The sequence below is a fragment of the Eupeodes corollae genome, chromosome 3 (assembly GCF_945859685.1).
Source record: "Eupeodes corollae chromosome 3, idEupCoro1.1, whole genome shotgun sequence".
NCBI lineage: Eukaryota > Metazoa > Arthropoda > Insecta > Diptera > Syrphidae > Eupeodes > Eupeodes corollae.
In genome coordinates, this window is record NC_079149.1 from 64,143,764 (window position 1) to 64,163,914 (window position 20,151).

The 20,151-nt window shown below is 31.0% G+C and overlaps 1 protein-coding gene across 11 annotated transcripts in view; it reads right to left on the reverse strand.

Moving 5' to 3' along the window:
* Positions 1-4,885: 4,885 nt before the first annotated feature.
* Positions 4,886-20,151, reverse strand: part of LOC129952807 (potassium voltage-gated channel subfamily H member 7) — a 76,977-nt gene continuing 61,711 nt past the window's right edge. For 6 of the 11 annotated variants that reach the window (XM_056065653.1, XM_056065649.1, XM_056065648.1 and 3 more), the window contains 8 exons: positions 17,280-17,375; positions 16,190-16,339; positions 13,245-13,321; positions 10,530-10,841; positions 6,571-6,665; positions 6,134-6,222; positions 5,486-5,802; positions 4,886-5,408 (listed from right to left, as the gene is read on the reverse strand). In XM_056065653.1, coding sequence (XP_055921628.1) covers positions 5,273-5,408; positions 5,486-5,802; positions 6,134-6,222; positions 6,571-6,665; positions 10,530-10,841; positions 13,245-13,321; positions 16,190-16,339; positions 17,280-17,375 — 1,272 coding nt within the window. In that variant the 3' untranslated portion in view covers positions 4,886-5,272. The remainder of the gene's footprint in view (positions 5,409-5,485; positions 5,803-6,133; positions 6,223-6,570; positions 6,666-10,529; positions 10,842-13,244; positions 13,322-16,189; positions 16,340-17,279; positions 17,376-20,151) is intronic. The other 5 variants (XM_056065655.1, XM_056065652.1, XM_056065650.1 and 2 more) reach the window with 2 other exon arrangements.

Here is a 20,151-nt window from a genome sequence, read left to right on the forward strand (position 1 = left end):
AAACCAATTTTTTTGAAAGATATACGGACTGAATAAATAGTGAATTTGTGGTTGAATAAGAAACTAATAATAATAACATAGACGTTTAATCTAAATCTACTCGTGGTAGACCAAACAAAGATTTTACATCGTGCACTGACCGAGCAAAAATATATAAAGTAGATAAACTGAGATCTTCTGTATCACAGGATCTTATAAATGCTGCATCCTCATCTTCTTCAAAATTAAAAGGTAAATATTTTTTTAAAGTAAATTTAAGTAGTTAAAAGTAATAATACTAATTCATGATTTTTTTTTCTCAGAATTTGACGCAGATACTGCCTTAGCTCTTATAAAGCAAGCAAATACCAATAGTATCCCCATATTATTGAGGCAAAACAATCTTGCTACCCAGACAACATAGCAGTAACCGAAACACCTGCGATTGTGAGGCTTCAGGATTTGCTAGATCACACTGCAAGAAGAATTTTAAAAACAATTCCAAGTGATGAGCTGGAACCAAACTTTAGAACTTCTTACAAAATGGGGCTGTGATGGCTCATCTGGACAGAGCGAATATATGCAGACATTTTAAATCGGGAATCAGGAAGCTTCCGATCATCATCTTTTCATGACGTCGATTGTGCCCCTCAAAATGACCTTACCAACTGAACAATACCATGGATCAATTCCCGTCCGTCTTCAACACGATATTGCAGAGCATTGAAATTTGAATACAAAAAGGAAACACTCGACCTTTATTTCACGATGATAGATAGAAAAGTTGCTCAAGCTGTCACAAATACTAGTTCTGCGAGCAACTGCACCATTTGTGGAGCTAAGCCTTCGGAGATGAATAATTTATATAAGATCAGTACCAAGATGTTGAATGAAGATGCTCTTAAACTAGGAATATCATCACTATATGCAAGGATTAAATTTATGGAATACGTTTTGCACCTCTGCTACAACTTGAGTTTTAAATCATGGAGAATATGTGAGGACACTCGTGCTATTAAGTAAGTGGAAAAAAATCGAATCCAAGCTGAATTCATCGAAAAGGTTGGTATCAAGGTTGACGTTGTAAAGCAAGGAACTGGAATTATTTATTTATGTAATTAGTATTATAAATATTTTTTGTAATGTTTAAATATTAAAGCAAAAAGTGTTACAAAACATAAATTGTTATTTTTTTATATGAAAAATAAACCCCAAAAATTAGAAAAATCTCAATAACTCATCTTCTAATTTGTTGTTTTTAATCCAAATTTTGAGGAAATGTGTGTTTTCTTAACACCCACGCAGTTAACCCATGGTATGTCATTTGCAATAATAAAATGTTCAATCAAATTAAAAATGTCAGCACCAGTTGTAGTAGTTGGCAACGGCGGCTTGCAAAACAGCAGATCTTCTTGAAAGGATTGTAGATATTGGTAGCGCACAAATACTATTAAAATAGCCAACCCTGCAACATCCGTTGCTTCATCCATTTGCAGTGCAAATTTTGTGACTTATTCGTATAAGTTAAGTAGCTTTCACATTCTCGGCTAAGTCTCCGATTCGTCTTGATATTTTGTTATTTGACAAAGGAACGGTGTCAAAATTTTGTTTGGCCTTTTAACCCAACAAACATTCAACAATGTCTTATACATGGCTTTATTAAGTTTTCATAGATGGTATGGGCTTCACTTGTTTACGCTATTCAGAAACTTAAAAAGTAGGATGCCATCAACACATTTTTATTCACTGCTTTTGAGTGATAAGTAATAATGGTTTGAGATTTAGTAAGTTTAGCGTACTTTCTTTTAAAGAAATCAGTCAGTTTGCTTTTGCAATCTGGATGAATCCCTGCAAAGTGTCGTTAGATTTTTGTTGCAAACTTTGCACTGTTCGACAACACTTTGCGCCAATTACGCATTGATGTTTGTTGTCACTTGTCTCAGAAAATCCAAAATTCAAATATCATTCGTGGTACACCCTTTTAACTGATCTTTTTTCTGTAGCATCGATCACCGTGGCATTAGTAGGTACTAGACAAACTATCGAACTCAAAACCTTCAGAAATCTCTAACGCCGCCTCTGTCTCTATAACGTCATTTTTCTTCGCACTAAAATAAGTTTATGGATAATCGAAATTGAGCGAACAAAATTAAATCATTAAAATCATTTTGTGCGGTTACATGGATAATATTTCCACGGAGAACTTGGATATTATTCGCGGAGCACCAAGTGACACTGAACCAATTTTAACACAATAGATGTCAAAAGAAAGACAATTGTTTGAAGACTGTGCGATTTGTGTTGAAAATAAAACTTGTAATTTTTGTAATATAAAATACTGGGTAAAAAATATATATATATAAATTAAATGATTTGTGTATTTGTACGAACTAAGCGAATACACAAACCATTTTTGTCCGATAATTTAGTTTCCCAGTATTTCATATTTGTTTGTAACGAGTTCTTTTTTACGTTGAGCGGTCATAGGGCCCAGTTATAGCTATTATTGTAATTAATGCACTGATCTAAATCCAATGACATATTTCTGTCAGTAAACATTTTTCGGTGGATTTCAATCAACAAAATTAATTCAATGACATTTTTAATGATCGCTATAAAGGACCTGCCAAACAAATTCCTAGGATTGGTTTCAATGATGAAAACTATTGATAGCTATAATTGGCCCCTCAGGATGAGCTGAACAGTGCTATATTGTTTTCCAAAATTGCGTGCAGAAATATAAACAAACCGCATAAGTGCATAAGCGATGCGTGAGCATGGCACCACTCGTGTTCATAAAAGTAAAACGACTTTCAAGCTTGCCTTATATTACATTGTTGCTATATTTGCACTAAAATAGCAGAGGAGCAAATTTGGGTACATTGGGGGCTATGATCGGAATTTGGGTTCCGTCTATAGGCATCCAAGAACATTCGGAAAAGGATGGGTTCTTAAGCATGCAAAACTGCCCATTAGGTTTAGTTGATCAGCTGTTGAATTTTTTAAAAAAACAATCGCGTTGCTTTAATAAAGAACAACCTGTCAAGTAAGAGCGTGGTCGACTTTACCCACAGTAAATGAAAGATTTCGCTTTAATTCCTTCGCGAACCGATAGGGGGAAGCTTTTTCCTTGATGCATTGTCAGCAAAGGTTCGGTTGTCGTTGATCTTTTAAAAGAGAATCAAATTAAACGCCAGTACTAAGTAGGTACACGTCGCGCTACGAGGCTGTGTTCCTTTGCATCCACCCGAAAGGCCCTAACATGTCACAATCAGCGGCTGCTAAATATATGAGAAAGTCGAAGGAAAAAAGTGGCTTAAAATGTCGATGATTTACCAGAACGTGGTTCGATAGGAAAAGTGAACAAAAAAGATGAAAAAAGAATAGTGAATCTGTTTTCGCGGAATCCTGCTTTAACACTACGGTAAGGACAAGCAAAATGAATGCCAAAGGTTCAGATATATCCTACCAAACTATCCGAACCCTTCTTCATGCTAATGGTCTGAAATGGCGCAAAACAATGAAGAAGCTTCTGTTGACAGAAAAACAAGTAATAAAGCGACTCGCTTGGCCGCATGAGAATATTGATAGAGATTTTGAAATGTAATTTTTACTGATGAAAGTTCTATATGGGCACGTTCTGTCCTCACACGAGTCTGGTCAACTTCCACCAATAGGCTTGTTCAGCGGACCGTAAAACATGGAATAATGAAGCGTCTTTGGGGCTGCTTTTCAAAGCAGGGATTCGGCATTTTGTACCTCTTTACTGGCCTCGGAGATACCAGGCAATTATCGAAGCCGGTACTGGCTGGACACATTATTGACCAAATTCCACCATTGTTCATAATGTGTAAAATTTATATATAAATATAAAAGTTTCATAAAATATTTTTGTTTTTATTTTTTATACTTCACCGACTGTATGTGAAATGTGGATCCTTTAGTTATATTTGATTAACAGCTTATATTTTTTAAAGAAACTACTTGCAAACTCAAGCAAAGTGACTTTAGCCTTATAACTAATTCCAGCCGTTCACAATTTGTGTTTTTCCAAAATGGATTAAGTTTCAAAACAAACTGTTGAAAGTTTTGTAAGTTTTTATATTCAAACAAATGTTTCTACTTCATCGGTTTTTTTCGGTTTTTAAATTTTGGCATTTCTGTAAAATTTTCTCACATGTTCGAGTTTTAGAACAATAAGTTTTATAATTTGTTTACTTATAGCCCTTTTTTAATGTATGTTTGTATGTACTACAACCCGAATGAAAAAATTCTAACAAATAATTTTTCTCATTTTATCAACTTTAGCTTTATTAAAGTCATTTTAATCGAAGTATGATGATTGCACGCATGCAGTTGTATTTGTTTTCATAAATGTATTTGAGCATATTTTAGGCAGTGTATGTTCAACAAGGATGTTGTAGTAAAAGTAATAACGCACATTTAAATGTTAAATTATAATGCACACAAAAAATTAGAAGTTAATCAACTCTGCTGAGTTTTTGTATGACTAAGTTCTGAGCTACTTTTCTTATTCCAACGAATTTCCTGTTTTATATATTTACTTTTGTACACTCTTAAACTTATTTTAAAAAAAGGCCCTGCCCGTTTCTTAGAAGATGTGACCTGTAAAGCATGCGACTTGAGTGTATTAATTAAATCTTGTTTAGTTGAAATTAGGTTTCTGTTTTTTGAGCCCTCCAAAATGTCCGTATATAAATAAATCCTCGTGTTCTTGACACAACTTTTCAAGGAATTTTATTTTGTTTTGACACATCTTGCACGTAAACACTTATTGAAAACCATCACAATATTTTAAATCGAATCTGGTTTTGTTTTGGTTGGGCTTTTGCAAAAATACCTACCCACTTTAAATTAATCCATTGTTAAAAAAGTTGGAAAAACATATTGTCCTTCATGTATTTATTGTTTCTATAGTAAAATACCATATATTTTTTTTAACAAATACAACTTGCAAAATTTAATTTTTAACTAAAAATAAAAATAAAAATAAATAAATATTAAACAAAATCTTATAAAAAGACAACATGCTGTACATGAGGTTTAAATATGTTTAATGAAGGAGATTGGGTCTGCACGAGTCGTCATCGTTATAGTATTGCTTGAGTAATGAAATCAATTGAATTTCGTTTCTTATATATAGTCATCACAGTTAGCGGAGCTGAAATCATTTTCAGTTAGATGAATTGAAAATTGCACTAATAAAATAATCTAACTATTTTTGACGATATTTGTATAGCGAAAATGTAGCAAATTCATATGTTTCTTAGTGTCATGGAGTGTTGCCCTCAAATAGTGCGCGAAATTCACCACTTCTTGGCCTTGGAAGTCCTTTCCTTATAGTTTGAACTGGTTCAATAATGCTCGATTGGGATCCATGTAACAGATTTTCCTTGAGATCGTTATCACTTGATTTAAAAAAAGAGAAAAAGAAAATAATATTAATATAATATAAATGATGTTATGATAACAAAATAATACATACTCATCTTTACAGTCGTCAGCCTCTGCAGCTAGAGCATTGACAACAGCAGTGATCGTATTGGACTCGGGGTTATTACTCTGTTCATCCTTCTGGGTCATTATGTTTGGATTTTTACCAATCTTGTTAAGACGTTCAGCTGCTACGGTTTCCATCGTTTTTCGCATTAGTGGATACTGATCCAAAACACAATTGAAATGATCCACACTTAATGAGAATAAGTTACAGTAGGTTTCCGCTCGCACGCTGGCAACGCGTCGTGCATTTGTTAGTAAGCATATTTCACCGAAATATGATCCATCTGATAATGATGTTGCGACCTGAAAATGCAAATTGAATTCGATATTTAATTTCAGATGGTATAAAAACTAAATTTTATTAATTTTTGTCGGGGTAACATAAACAGCATGAATTTCATAATAATTATAAAAAAAGTTTATAAGGATCGACTAAACAGTTTAAGTTCAATACAAATTTAAATATAAAACTTTTTTGCGGAAATTTGAAAAATATTATTGAGAAATTTTTATAAAACTATAATGTGTAAAATAGTTAGCGGGAACTGAAAACATCTACCAAATCTTTTGGAAGGTTGTACAAATATACATATGTAGTTTAGAACAACGAAAACTAGACTTAAATAAAGTTTACCTCTCCATTGGCCATCACAATATCCACGACACCCTCCTGTATAAAATACATTTTGGTTCCAATTGTGCCTTCTTTTATAATAATATCACCTAGAAAAAAGAAAAAGTTTAAAAAAAACATTCGATGCATAATTTATATCTGCTACATATGTAATTATTTCCAAAAAAAAATATTCGGCCTCATAAGAAAACCTCGTAACTCACAAATTACAAATATCAAAAAAAAACGAGAGTTATAGATCTAAATGTTTTCGTTCTATTTTGGAACTTCAACTAATGGAGTTAGTCAAGTACTATTTTTATTTAATGCCAAACTTTACTTCATTTTAAAATCACAATGAAGAACATTATCAAGAAAATGAATTTCAAATATCATTTTTAATACGGAATTACAGATCTGCTTATGAGAGAAACGAAAATATGTATTTATGTATTTACCTGGTTGGAAAACTTCATATTTCAGCTTCGTAACAACATCAGAAACAAAATTAGAGTCAGCATTGGCAAAAAAAGGCACTGACGCAACGAGAGATCTATAAAAAAAAAACAAGACAAATTTTATTATTTTATGTTTAATTTAGAAAATAGGCAGTTAAATGAAACGATAAAATGTCATCTGTATGTATTTAATACTTCAAATACTTGTTTCAATATAAGATGATAATCAGCACTATCGTGAATTCCATCGTAATCGGAAATTTGTACGAATACCGAAAAACTGTATCATGAAATCCGTTCATAATGCAAAATTGTATGAGATTTTTCACTACGAACGGGTTTCATGATACAATTTTTCGGGATTCGTACCGATTACGATGGAATTCATGACAGGTCTGAATAATCATCATTATTCATATTCAGGCCTTATTCCGAAAAACCGTATAACAAATTACTTTCGTAGTGCGAAATTGTATGAGATTTATTCATTATGAACGAATTTGGTGATAGTTTTGTTTTGGATTCGTAAAAGTTTCCGAATGCGATGGAATTCGTGATAGGGCTGAAAATTAAGTTTTTAAATCTTCCTTTTGCGGCTCTTACACTGAACCAATTTTAACAAATAAGGTGTCAAAAAAGAGAATTTTGAGTGGTATTTTTGTTAAATATTTTCCTTTATAATTTGTTGAAAAACTTAAAAATTATGAAGTTCTGAGAAAATAATATGACAAAAGAAATGGTTTGTGTACTTCAACGAACTAATTGAATTCACACATTGTTTGTTTCGATAAGTACATTTTCTGGTATTTCATAGCTTTTGGGATACGTTCTTTTTAAAAGGAAACATTATATAAACGTTATATAACATTGTAAAAACATTATAGAATCATAGACACGTATATTAAGTTTTTGGTAAGGAAATGTTTAAAATGTTCGATGCTTTGGCTCAGATTTCAAAAAATACAAATTATGAGGAAGATGAGCTAGAAACAAAAATTTAAAAACATACAAACATGGGAACTAAAGAAACAATTTAGAAACATTTCAAAAATGTGTGTGCAAAGTTTCTGAAATGATTTTTTTTAAAAAACAGGCTGGGATTCGACCCACAGTGATCCCGTCTGTAAATTTGATTTGCTAAAAACTTTTACAATATATTCATAACAATATTTTGTTGGAGATAAATAATTTTAAGTCAATATCTTTTTTTTCTCTTAATACTTGAGTCGAAAACCATTTCTTATCAGTTTTTTGTTGATTTTGTAGGTTTTCGTGCTTTGTTATAAAAGTTTTCAGTTTATTTTTTTCTAAAAAAAATAACTAAAAATAACGAACAATATTTTGCATATGATGAAATAGTTTCATTTCAAAATCTATTTTTGTTAACGAGATCTTAAGTCGAAAACCAGTTTTGGTAGCATTTCTTGAAAATTTATATTAAACACAGAAATGCTTTTATATAAACAAATACAGATTGGATTTTTTCTAAGAAGAATATCTTATGTTATCAACAAAATTTAGCGCAGAATGAAATCATTTTGAAGTCAATACCTCATTTATCCACGAGATATCGAGAATCGAACCTAAGCTTTTAACAATTGGGTGTACTATTTTTTGCAGATTTTAAATTTTATGAAAAAGTGACTTTTGTGTTTCTATAAAAAAAAACTGAATGTCGAAAACAATATTTTCTATAAGATGAAATTAGTTTGAAGCCAATATCTTAATTTTTCTTAATTTTGAGTCAAAATCAATTTTTGACAACTGTTAGTAATGCGTTTTTCCCATAGGAAGTTATTGTAATGGGTCCGTTTTGTCAAATTGAAAATTTTTACATTTCTCGACGTTTCAAGGTCCCTAAAGTCGAATTAAAAGATTTTTATAAAGATGTCTGTGCGTGCGTGAGTACGTACGTTCTCGATGTTTTTTCGTCGCCCATAGCTTAAGATCCAGAAGAGATATCGACTTCAAACAGATTTTGTTATACAGATAAAAAGGGAGAAAGATGCAGAAAGGGCTCTCAAGAAAATTGCGTGGCCGGTTTTTTAACCATAGAAATTTAAGAAAAGGTGAACATTTTGGTTATCCTTAAATATCTTACGAACCAAAAACGCTAGAGACTTGAATTAAATTTTATTTAATATATTGTAACGTGATAACAAACAAGTATATTTTTATTTGAAAAAAAATCCAACTAAAGTTTTTTATAAATCAAAAAAAAAATTGTCACCTCGAAAATTTTACGAACACAAAACAATTTTTGTACGAAGAAAAAAAAACGTTTTAAACATCTGGTAAAATTTTGAGAAAAACCTACAACCTAGGTACTCATAGTTGGTAAAAATTGCATTTCGGCTCAAATATCTTTTCAAAAATTTAAGATTATGGCTTCCAACTAATTTTGTTTTGTTTTCAACATTCGGAACAATTTTAAGAAAAATCGAATTGTCAGTTTTTTTAACATAAAATAAAAAAATTAATCAAAGCTGGTAAAAATTGATTTTCGGCTCAAATATCTTTTCAAAACTGCTGTGATATAATGGCTTTTATCTTTTGAAAAATATTCTTGTAAACATTCAGTAAAATTTTGATAAAAATCCAATTGACAGCTTTTTTACAAAAAATAAAAACCTAACAAAAAAACAATACTAAAACTTGGCAAAAATTTACTTTCGACTCAAATAGCTTTTTAAAAATTAAAAATATTGTCCTTGAACTTGTTTTATTCCACAGAAAATATTGTTTTCGATATTCAGTAGTTTTTTATAAAAATCCATGAGTCCGTTTCTTCATAAAATAAAATCTACAAAAAACAGTACGCATATTTGGTAAAAATTGATGTTCGGTTCTTGGTATCTCTCAAATTAATTTCATTCATCCAATTTGTAAAAATTCAAGAAATGCTAATTTGTTTTCGACTAAAAATCTGTTTGATAATATTAGATTTTTAAATAAACCATTGCTTTATATGAAAAATATTGTTGGTAATTTTAAAATGTTTAAGAATAATTTAACTGACAACTTTTTTAACCCAACACGAAAACCTACAAACTTTTAGACAAGACAAATCGACAGACGGGATGGGAAGTTATCAGTGTGGATCACATCCCAGCCTCTTTTTTAATTTGAGTTACAATCTACTTTTGGCGATAAAGTCAACGTTCTAACCTGCGTTAAAATATTCCAATGGATATATTTTATATTAGAACTAGGATGTAAAACAAAATTTGCGAGCATTTGTAAGCACAATTTCTGTGTCGGTAATTCTTTGGTCGTAAGACATATGTAGCTTGTATTAAGTTTTTCTACGTGAAGATGTGATAGTGTAAAAAAGGTAAAAGTTCAAATTTGTATATAAGTATATTAAGATAAAAAAGAGCAGGGAGATATTATCAACACAGCATAATTTCTAGGAAGGTGGAATGTGGTAGGTATGTAGGCACTATTAACTTCAGGGTGGACAAATTAGTTTGTTGTAAAACCACTAGAGTGGCAATTGTTTGATTTACATAACCAGAAAATACAAAAACAGAAAGTATTAGAATATCTAAGATAAATCATTCAACAAAAACAAAAACTTCTACGCTAACTTTATAAAAGCCAAAAAAAACTTGAGACTAACTGCAGAAAGTTTGAGATATACCTATAATGAATTTTAAACTTTAAAACAAAATTTAGTTGCGGGAGTTCCCGAAACTTGTATTCTACCCTATATAATTATTGTTTGTCTGTTTTTTGGCAGTCCTAAGCATCCTAAATATGTCAGGTTCACCTGAACATTGTACATGAAATGGAAGATTATAATACATATACTATTACCTAAACAATAAAGCTGAATAGAAAAAAAAAACAACTTTCCGCCACTCTTTGTTAAAAAAGAACAACTGCATATTGTATTGCCAGCTGTATACTCAACTAATAATTTATAAAGTATTTAATAATAAATAAGTTAAACTCACCTACAATTGTAATTTATTACATCTTCTCTAAGCTTTTCACTCAATTCACCCAAAATACATTCTTCGTCGAAGAATTTCCCCTGATAGCGATGCTCAAAGTACTCTGTTATTCTTTGCCGCATGTCTCTAGGCAGTTTTCGATATGCCATATATTCTTCAACTTGTTTTACTTTTTCTCTGTATTGACGTCTACTTGAGTCTAAACTTTGGATTAAATTCGTAGCGTGACCTAGAAATAAGGCATAACACGTTGCTCCAGATATCATTGAAAGCATAGTCAGCCACATATCCGTCAATGACTGCGGTGGGAATCTGAAAAAATAAAATCGAAAGGTCAACAATAATTTTTGAAGTACTTTACAAAAAGAAATGCTTAAGGGTTGTTATAGTCGAAATTGACAAGAACAAACTTGTGTCTAATAATCTTTTTTTTTATTGATTTGTATTTGATTTGTCTTCATTAAAAAAAAAACTGTAGCCCACTTAAATTGGATACCAATAAACATGATGTAGTTCTGTCTGGATGTCAGATAAAAATGTAACGTTAGATTTTAAACCTTATAAGTCTGTATTCAAGTGTTTTAAAACGGAGATATTATTAACAATTCGTAGAATACCTCAACATTTGAATGATTCATGTTTTGAATTCATTTCGTTAAAAATATACCCCTTAATAACGAAAAGTTTGTTACCACATTAAGTTTATTGGCCCTAAAGCAAATATTTTAATATGTAATAAAATATAATTATGTTTTGTATTCTTTTTTGTAATCGAAAATACACTTTCATACAATACATTTTTATGAAGGAAAATTATAAGTTTCGATTAGTTAAGTCTCAAAACTAATGATAAACGCGTTTATCCTCTTGGGACCTTGGGTTGTACTAAGCAACTACAACGATCAAGCTTTAACCTGGATAACGATATTCATCATTTATTATGTTAGGGAAAAGGGGAGGGGTTTCTTACCCCCTGTCGTTGTGCATTGGTTTTGAACGATCGAAGTTGAACTCAAGGGTGAAATGTTGGGTATTTCTTAAAGCGCGAGTATAACGGTTTAAATTTTCAAGGACTGGAATGCAGAGTATAGTTCGTTTTAATAATGGTAAAAAAGGGCGAAACTAGAAATGGTAACTTTTTACCTTTGATTGCTTCCAAATATTAAAAACTTGGCAAAGCATTTTTATAAGTTAGGGCCCCAACAATTTATGAAATCCCTCAACCAATGTTTTCTTTACCCATCTACAAATGTACTCCTTATTTTCCTTATTGTGGCTTTAAGTGACATTTAAAGTGTATTCTTATCTCCTTGAGTGTCTAGTGTGGCAAAAAAACTCCCGTATTTTTAGACGTTTATATTTAATATACATCCCTTCAAAATGATGACCGCACAAGAATTACGTGAGAGAGAAACTAGCAGAGCTGTTTGTGAAGACATTCCCGTTGGTGCTGTTTTAATTTCGTCTGATGAGGCCCATTTCCATTTATCGGGTACTGTAAACAAACACAATGTCCGATACTGTACAACAGAAAACCCTCAAGAAATTCACCACTTCACAGCCCTTATGTGACAGTTAGTTACAGTTATTGCGGATTGCTACTGTCACATGTCTTAAACTTAAATCAGTTTACTAGGAACCACAAAGAAGTCTGGTTCCAACAAGATGTAGCCACAGCACATACTTCACGGCGGTCACTAACCATTTTGAGAGAGATGTTTCCAAGGCATCTTCTTTCTTTACGAGGAGACATTACCTGGCCACCAAGGTTCCCCGATTTATCACCTTGTGTTTTTTTTTGGGGATATTTAAAAGCGCAAGTCTACACTCATCGCCCTAAGGAGGGAATCACTCAGGAAGCAGCCATTACACCACAAATGACTCGACGAGCAATGGAAAACTTCCGGGAAAGGCTTCGTAAATGTATTAATAATAGAGCACGATATTTAACGGATATAATGTTTAAAACTAAGTTATTATTTTATTTAATATAAAATGGCATAGTATTTAATTTAAAAAATTCAATAAAAATGTTCTGTTAAATTGTTTATTTATTTGCCATTGCCTTATAAAATATGAAAGATCTTTTTGTCGGACCCTGTATGCCAATTCCTTTTTGACTTTCAGAAGCTCATTAAATTCCCTGGCCGCATTTTGTAAAGAAGTTGTAAGATTTTGCTTTTGCGTGCTAAAGTTATCAGTCATTAGCTAATGAAGTTTTTTTTGCAAACATAAACTAAATCTCGTTGATCCTTGGAAATGCGCAAGCCTTTTGTAGTTAGACTTTAACAAAGAATAAAACGAAAGACAATCATATTTCTTTTATTTTGCGATTGTAGAGATTTTGGTGTAGGCAATATATTGTGGTGCTATCCCGAACCTTTACTTTAAAAGGCACAATTCGTTTGCATTAAAAGAAAACTAAACAGAAAACTAAACACAATATCATGTAAAAGACAAAAGAGAAAATTTTGTTTTGTTTTAATACAAAACAAATGTCAAGTAAGGTAATTTTACTGGATTTTTCTAGTCTATGTTTATATGTAAAATGATGTGTACGAGTTTAAGTGAAAAAGGTGGGAAGGGTATATATTACATAATATTTACTATTTAAAAAAAATTGTAAATTGTAAATGAGATGTTAATGAGAAGGAAGTATTTCTCGAACATTTATTTGGGGCGTTCTCATGAGATATGAAGTGATCGTAGTCTTACCTTCCATAACCTATACAAAGCATGTGAGACATCGCTTTAAATAACGCCCAAGAATACTGTTCCAGCCAATATGACTCCTGCAATATAAAAAGCCAATGGGTTAGCAAAAAAAATATCATCTAGCTTTAATTTAAATAAAATTATAAAAAAAATAAAAAATAATTCCTCAGTTTTTTTTCCGTTCCAAATTCAACAACACTTCCTGCAGAATTGTTTTAGTTTGTATTTGGGTTTAAATCATCTCTGCTCGGGTTCAAATGGATATAACTTTCGATTTTAAGTTTTTGAAATCAACGAAGAACATTAGTTCCATAAACTTGAAGTTCAAAATTGAGTACAATTTAAGTAAATAGTTTTTAGCGAAAAAGCAACGCCCATCAAATTTGTTTACAACAAACCATTTGCCTTATAGTTAGGTTAATTTAAAGTTCAAATGAAATGAACAAAATAAGCATTTGTGGACAATGTGATTAAAAAACTGAAAAAGTAGGTACTTTTAAAAATTTTATCAAAAAAAAAACTTTACTCGAAAATCGTTGAGATGCGGTGCAAATGGTTACCAAATTCAGTTTGATTTAGACTATTCATTATGGAGTACCCTGTATATGTACATGAAACTTGATTTTTGGTTGGAGCTTACAATTACTGAAATAATGCTCCTATTCAATTTCAGGTTATTAGATTGATATTTAGAGATCGCTCGCCACATTTTCATCTGTTTTCCATACAAATAGTAGAAGAGCTTTTGTTTTTTGTTTCCTTCTCTATTTTATAGCTCAATATCCTGTTATATTTAAATCGGATAAATTTTGCGGTTTCGTGAAATAAAGTCAAGTAAAATAAGGTCAAATTTTAAAAATTGGCCTCATTTCAATTTTGTAAAGAGTAATAAAGCCAATTTCAAACAGCTGGTCTTATTCCACTCAAACAAAGGCCTAATTTTACTTTGTCATAGTGCAATATGATCAACTGCTGAAACTTGGCGTTATTTCACTTTTGTAGAATGCAATTTATGACAAGTTTTAAAAGCCTTATATCACTTGCTTTTATTTCACGGGACGGAATGTTACCTTTCTTAAATGAAATTGAATTGGACAATAATGACGATATAAGAAAATGACAACAGACAAGTTTTATTTTTAAGAATATTAATTCGGGAGTGCGAAAAGTATAGCATGGTGCAAAGCTTCCCGAAGAGACTGTCATTTAGCTGATGTTGTTTGTCACACTTAATGACAAAGTCCAAACTTTTTAATGAAATACAAATTTCATACAAAACTAATCGCTGTGTGGAAGTATTTTGAAACCGAAAAAAAAAATACTCTATAGTTATTAGGTCGTAAATAATTACAAATAGTATGAAGTTGACAGCGTAAGATTCCTTTCTACATTTCCTCAGTCATTCTTTTCTGAGCGTCCAATTTAAGAGAGAAAATGAATTTTGATTTTTGTACATACTATTGTTTGCATGTGCGAAAAAAATTTAAATCAGAACATTCGTCGGTTTTAGAACCATTAAATTCCAATTTTTCAAAACACGAGTTTGTACATTAGACAATCTCGACCAGCATTGAAATTTCTGTGAAGCCAAAATCATAAATTTGTTGTTTAAAAATTATTGCTGATGACTTCTCATTTCTTTAAATTGCTGGTGCTGAATATACTTTATGTACCTATAATTGTGTTTCATACTTTACACGAAAAACAGACAGCTAAAAATTTAATAATTTGCATATATGAATAGAGTTTGTTTGTTAAATTTTATACAGGGTTTATAAAAGCTCGGGGCGACTTTCCATTACCGCAGCACGAATTTCCTTCTCATTTTTTTTTAGAGTTAGGTTGGGGTCCCAATAGAACATGTTTTAAATATTAGGGCGAGGAAACAACTTTAAGTCATAAAAAAAAATATTTTCTTTTTCGGACTTAACCCTACTATTTTTGTATTGCATTTTTTGAGCCTAAAACAATGTTTCCTCGCTCTTAAATTGCTATAGTTATTATTTATTTGCACATATCTATCGAATAAAAAAACCGCTAGTCGAAATTCGTGCTGCGGTAATGGAAAGTTGAGCCAAAAGCTCTCTTGAAAAGTTCAAAATTTAAAAAAAAGTTAGAGTTAATAACAATGAAAAAAAGTTAAAAGTTGAATATTTTATACATAGTAAGCATGGTTTTCTTTAAGTTCTATTGTAACTCTAAAGTTTTGAATTCTATCATTGTCCTTTTTTAGACGAGGAGCTCGAAATTAATAAAAATAAAGTTTTATCGTCATAAGAATAAATTGTATGTAATATGTTAGTTTTAAAAGTAACAGAGCTCATTTAGTTGAATTACTAATTATTTGTCCAAAGAAACTTACCGCAGTTTACACTCCTCGACTTGCTTATAAAAGGTTTAGTTTCATGATGAAATTTAAATTCAGAATAGACGGACAAGAGTGCAAACTGTGGTAAAAAGTGAGACAGCTATATTGATGCATTTAGGAATTTGCATGTTCATGAAGTAAGATCTGTTTATGTTTCTCGATTAAGTTAAGATCTGTTACGTTTTGAAATTAAGGGCGTTCTTCCACAACCATTCATATTTTCGAAGTTATACATAATTTTGTACATCACTCTGACAGTTTAAGCTAGCTTAGGGTAAGTTCAGGAAGACAAAATCTAAAGAAACGAATAATTCGCTTTCCAAAGCAATTTTAAAGCTAAACGAAAATAAACTTATTATAATAACTTTTAAATTTAAAAGTCTGGTACATATGTATATGAAAATATTAAAATATGTGAGTTTTTAATTCTACTCGTGCAATCGTATTGAAAGTTATTCTAAGTGCGGTTTCAGTTGCAGCTCTCATCATTGTCCAACAAAATTAACATTGTTTGTAAATAAAAATCACGTAAGCAATTGTAAGGTAGAATATGTAGTTTAAATAGGTGAAAACTTACCTGTAGCTCATTTATAGAAACCCAGGAATTAGATGGAAATCCTTGAAGCATTGGCACTAAAAACTGTAGACAACCACTCCAATGGCCTATTAGCAGCATCATACATATTAAATTGAAGATTCTCATAAATACAGATGCCATATTAAGAAACTGCAATTAAATTTAAGACACAACATTTTAGTTCCTTGGTGTATATATTTAAATTTGAACAAAATTGCAATTAACATTATAGTGTTATTTTTCTACATTGAGCGAACTAAGCAACCAATTATGTACAAATTATTCGTAACAAAAATTTGTTTGATTTCAGCGTTAAACGCGTGATCTTTTGTAATTATTTAAGTCATATCTTAAAAAAAATAAAATTTTCCATTTTTTTTTATTTTTTTTTGTTATATATTAAAATAAAACAATGCATTTACCACAAAAATTTAAAAATATTATATTGATTTGCAACAGTCTGTTCATATATCAAAAAATGCGTGGACTGAACTTTAATCTTCTGATTCGCTACCTCAATATAAAAAATAATAATTGTAATAATAATAATAAAATATTATATTGATTCTGCAGAATCTATAATAAAATGACTCAATATAATTCAAACACAAACCAAGCAAAACTTAAATAACCCTTAAGAACACAATCAAAAATTCTTGTTTAAAATTAAAAAAACTATAGCAAAGGGTTGAATAAATATATAGAGAAAGCAAATTGAAAAGTTGAAAAAAAGCTCTTGCAGAAATATTTATTTTTTTTCTTAATAATTTAAATCCAAAACCAATGCAGTATTAAGTCTAAAAAATATTTACACATGTGTAATTTTTGATTTTTAAACAAATTCTGCAACGTAAACGGATAAACATTTTTTTGTATTTTATCCAACTCTATTAACTTTTGCGTCACATAAACACCGTGTAGAAAGAGACAGATGCATAAAACCAAAACAACTCAAAACCGACAGAAAAACATAGTAATTAAAATTAACAAATAAACAAAAAAAAAATAGACAACGAAACTTAAACAAAAGTGAAGCAAATTATTTTATAGTTAATTATGATTTAATTTTTTTGTTTTTGAATAGGGTTACCTTCAAAATGAGGTTGCTTTTTGTTAAGCCATCTTTGTCTTTTCTGTGCATTCTCCCTCTTCGATCAGCACTTTTTTTTTGTAGATTCTGCAGAATCTAGAACCATATATTTAAGCCCTGATAAGCTAAATCTGATCTCATAGCTTAGAATATTCTACAATAGCATTGGAGATGTCAATAAATGTGTGTTTCAAATAATCATTTAATGTTATTGAATCCGTTTTTTTTTTAATATTGAATTTGATCAAGAGTGTGTTAATGGTGGTGGTACAACGTAGGAAGATTTTTGATAATAACAACACAAAATATATCATACTTTAATTTCTTATAAAAACTGATACATATCTGATTTTGTTTGGTACTGTACTGTTATTTTACGTATATGTTCTGACTGCAATCAGTAAATTAACAAAGACAGCTGTTAACTTAATGAGCAAAATACATAATTATTTACGGTTATTTTAAAAATGTTTAGCATAAATAAAATAAAAATATACTTATAACAAAAAGAGGACAACACAGTTCAAATGATAAGGTGTATATATTTTTCTGATTTTTTAAATCCCGATTATCCACACGCAAATTTTATACTTTTCATAATTTAGTTTTCCAAAGTTTTGTTCTTTATTTTTTAAGAAGTGCTGGAAATGTTGCTTTTTTTAAGTGAAACGAAATTTATCAAGCAAATTATTCAATTTATCATTTTGCAGCAAGTTTATATTAAGATCCGGGAATTAAGTTATAATTTAAAAAGTGGCAACACTTTTGTTATTATCTGTCTAAGAAGGGAAATCTTCCTTTTAGTTAGAGTTCAAAGTTGAAGTATATAGCACATTTGGTTTGAGTTTTATGCGTATTTTTTGCAAGTAACTTTTTTAGTGGCGTAGTGAAAATGTGTGATGTACATTACAAGCAACGTGTTGTGATTCAATTTTTAGTGAAATCTGGCGAAAATACTTTGGAAATCCTCCGAAAATTGCAGGTTGTCTATGGAGACGATAGCATGTCAAAAACGCGTGTTTTTGAATGGGCGAAGGGGTTCAAGGAAGGGCGTGAATCGGTGGAAGGCGATCCACGTGAAGGAGATCCCGTCACCTCTCGTACCGACGCTAACGTTGATCGTTTGCGCATGTTGATCACGTCTGATCGTCGCCTAAGCATTCGTGGATTGTCTTTCGAGTTAAACATCAACAAAGAAATGGTTCGCAAGATGTTACACGAGAATTTGAACATGTTTAAGTTCTCACCCATGAACAAAAACAATTGCTCCCTGTGACTTTTTTTTCTATTCCCCAAGATGAAGTCGCAACTCAAGGAAACTTGTTTTTTAATTGACAAATTCCCGGAACATAATTGCTGCACCTCGTATAAAGTATCGTATCTTTTAATCTATTAAATCAATTAAAGAAAATCAGGAAAATCTGTACTTATACTTTTTAGGGCATCGCAATACCCCAAAATATTATTTTCAATGATTTGCTTACTTTTACCTTTTAGTCACTTAATTAACCTTTTTTTTAAACTCTAGAATGGAAGCATTTATGAAATGTTTCATAAAGCATTATCAAGTCTTGTTAATTTTAGTAATATAATAATCATCGGTCATCGTTATAGACAAACTGAGTATTCTGCCATTTAAACGCCTATTTGCTGATTAGGATCATAAACTTTTTTTTTTAAGTTTTGTTTAAAAGATTAAGTTATTCTTGATAAAGTGGACTTTAGATATTGTAAAACATTTCTTAGACGCATTCTTTAATGTTGTGAATATTGAGGAAAAAAGACAATTTCATGCTTTGAAGACGCTCCAGGTATGATAGATAAGCATTGAGAATTACAACGTATATTTTTACTTCTATCGTTGTTTGAAGTTAAAGACCAAAATAACAACGACAGTGTAAGCTATTGAAAAATATCGAACTCTTGCTTTCAACTTTTTTGGAAGCGACAAAGTTTACTTTTGGTCCAAAAAAGTACGAAAAAAATCAATAATTTGTTTACCCGTGGCGTAATGTGCGTAGGACTGTCTTGCGAGAGGTCTTGGGTTCGATCCCTGCCTGTGCCACCAACAGCTTTTTTTTTAGGGCATTGCCTCTTGCGAAAAATTGGAAAATGAAATGAAGAGTGTTTTTTCAAATTAGCCGTTCGGATTGGGCTTAAAACTGTAGGTCCCCCAATCCCTGACAAACAGTATTCGCACACAGGAATGGTTAGGAGTTGTTCTTCTTGGATTGTTGCCCCACCTAATTTATTTAATATTTTTTTGAAAATGTTGCTAACATTAATTCGGCATAAGGGCTCGGTTTCAATTTCGATTTGATTATATTAGAACATAATGCCAATATTTATGCACAACTGTTCAAAAAAGGGCAATTACTTTAAAAAAAAGCAAAGTGTTTTGCAAAATTTTTTAATTGATGAAACAAAAATAAACCGTTTTGGCTCTGATTGCGGAAGAAATGTTAGGCCTACTCAAGGAAAGGAGTTTCACTTCCCTAGTGGAAAAATCGTGAACTCGAATTTCTGTGGTAACCTGTCCATTTCAGTGTCTCGATCTAAATCTTGGGCCCTACAATGTAACTCGATTCTCCTTTTGATTCTTTTCGAAACTCATTTCCTATCCTACTTTCAAATGGTACTACGTATGAAAGTAGAATCGGATGCCGGTTATACCAACTTGTTTTCCAAACATTTTGTACTTTCGAACGAGTATCGAGCTGTTACACAGTTCTAAAAACAAAAATAAAACATCAAATTTTTGAACAAGAATAATTATTAAAAAAATGCATACCGTTGGAATTTGGTTTAATTTGCAAGGACATGAAGAACGGTATGAGCAAATTGAACGCAGAAGAATAAGAGATAATTCGAA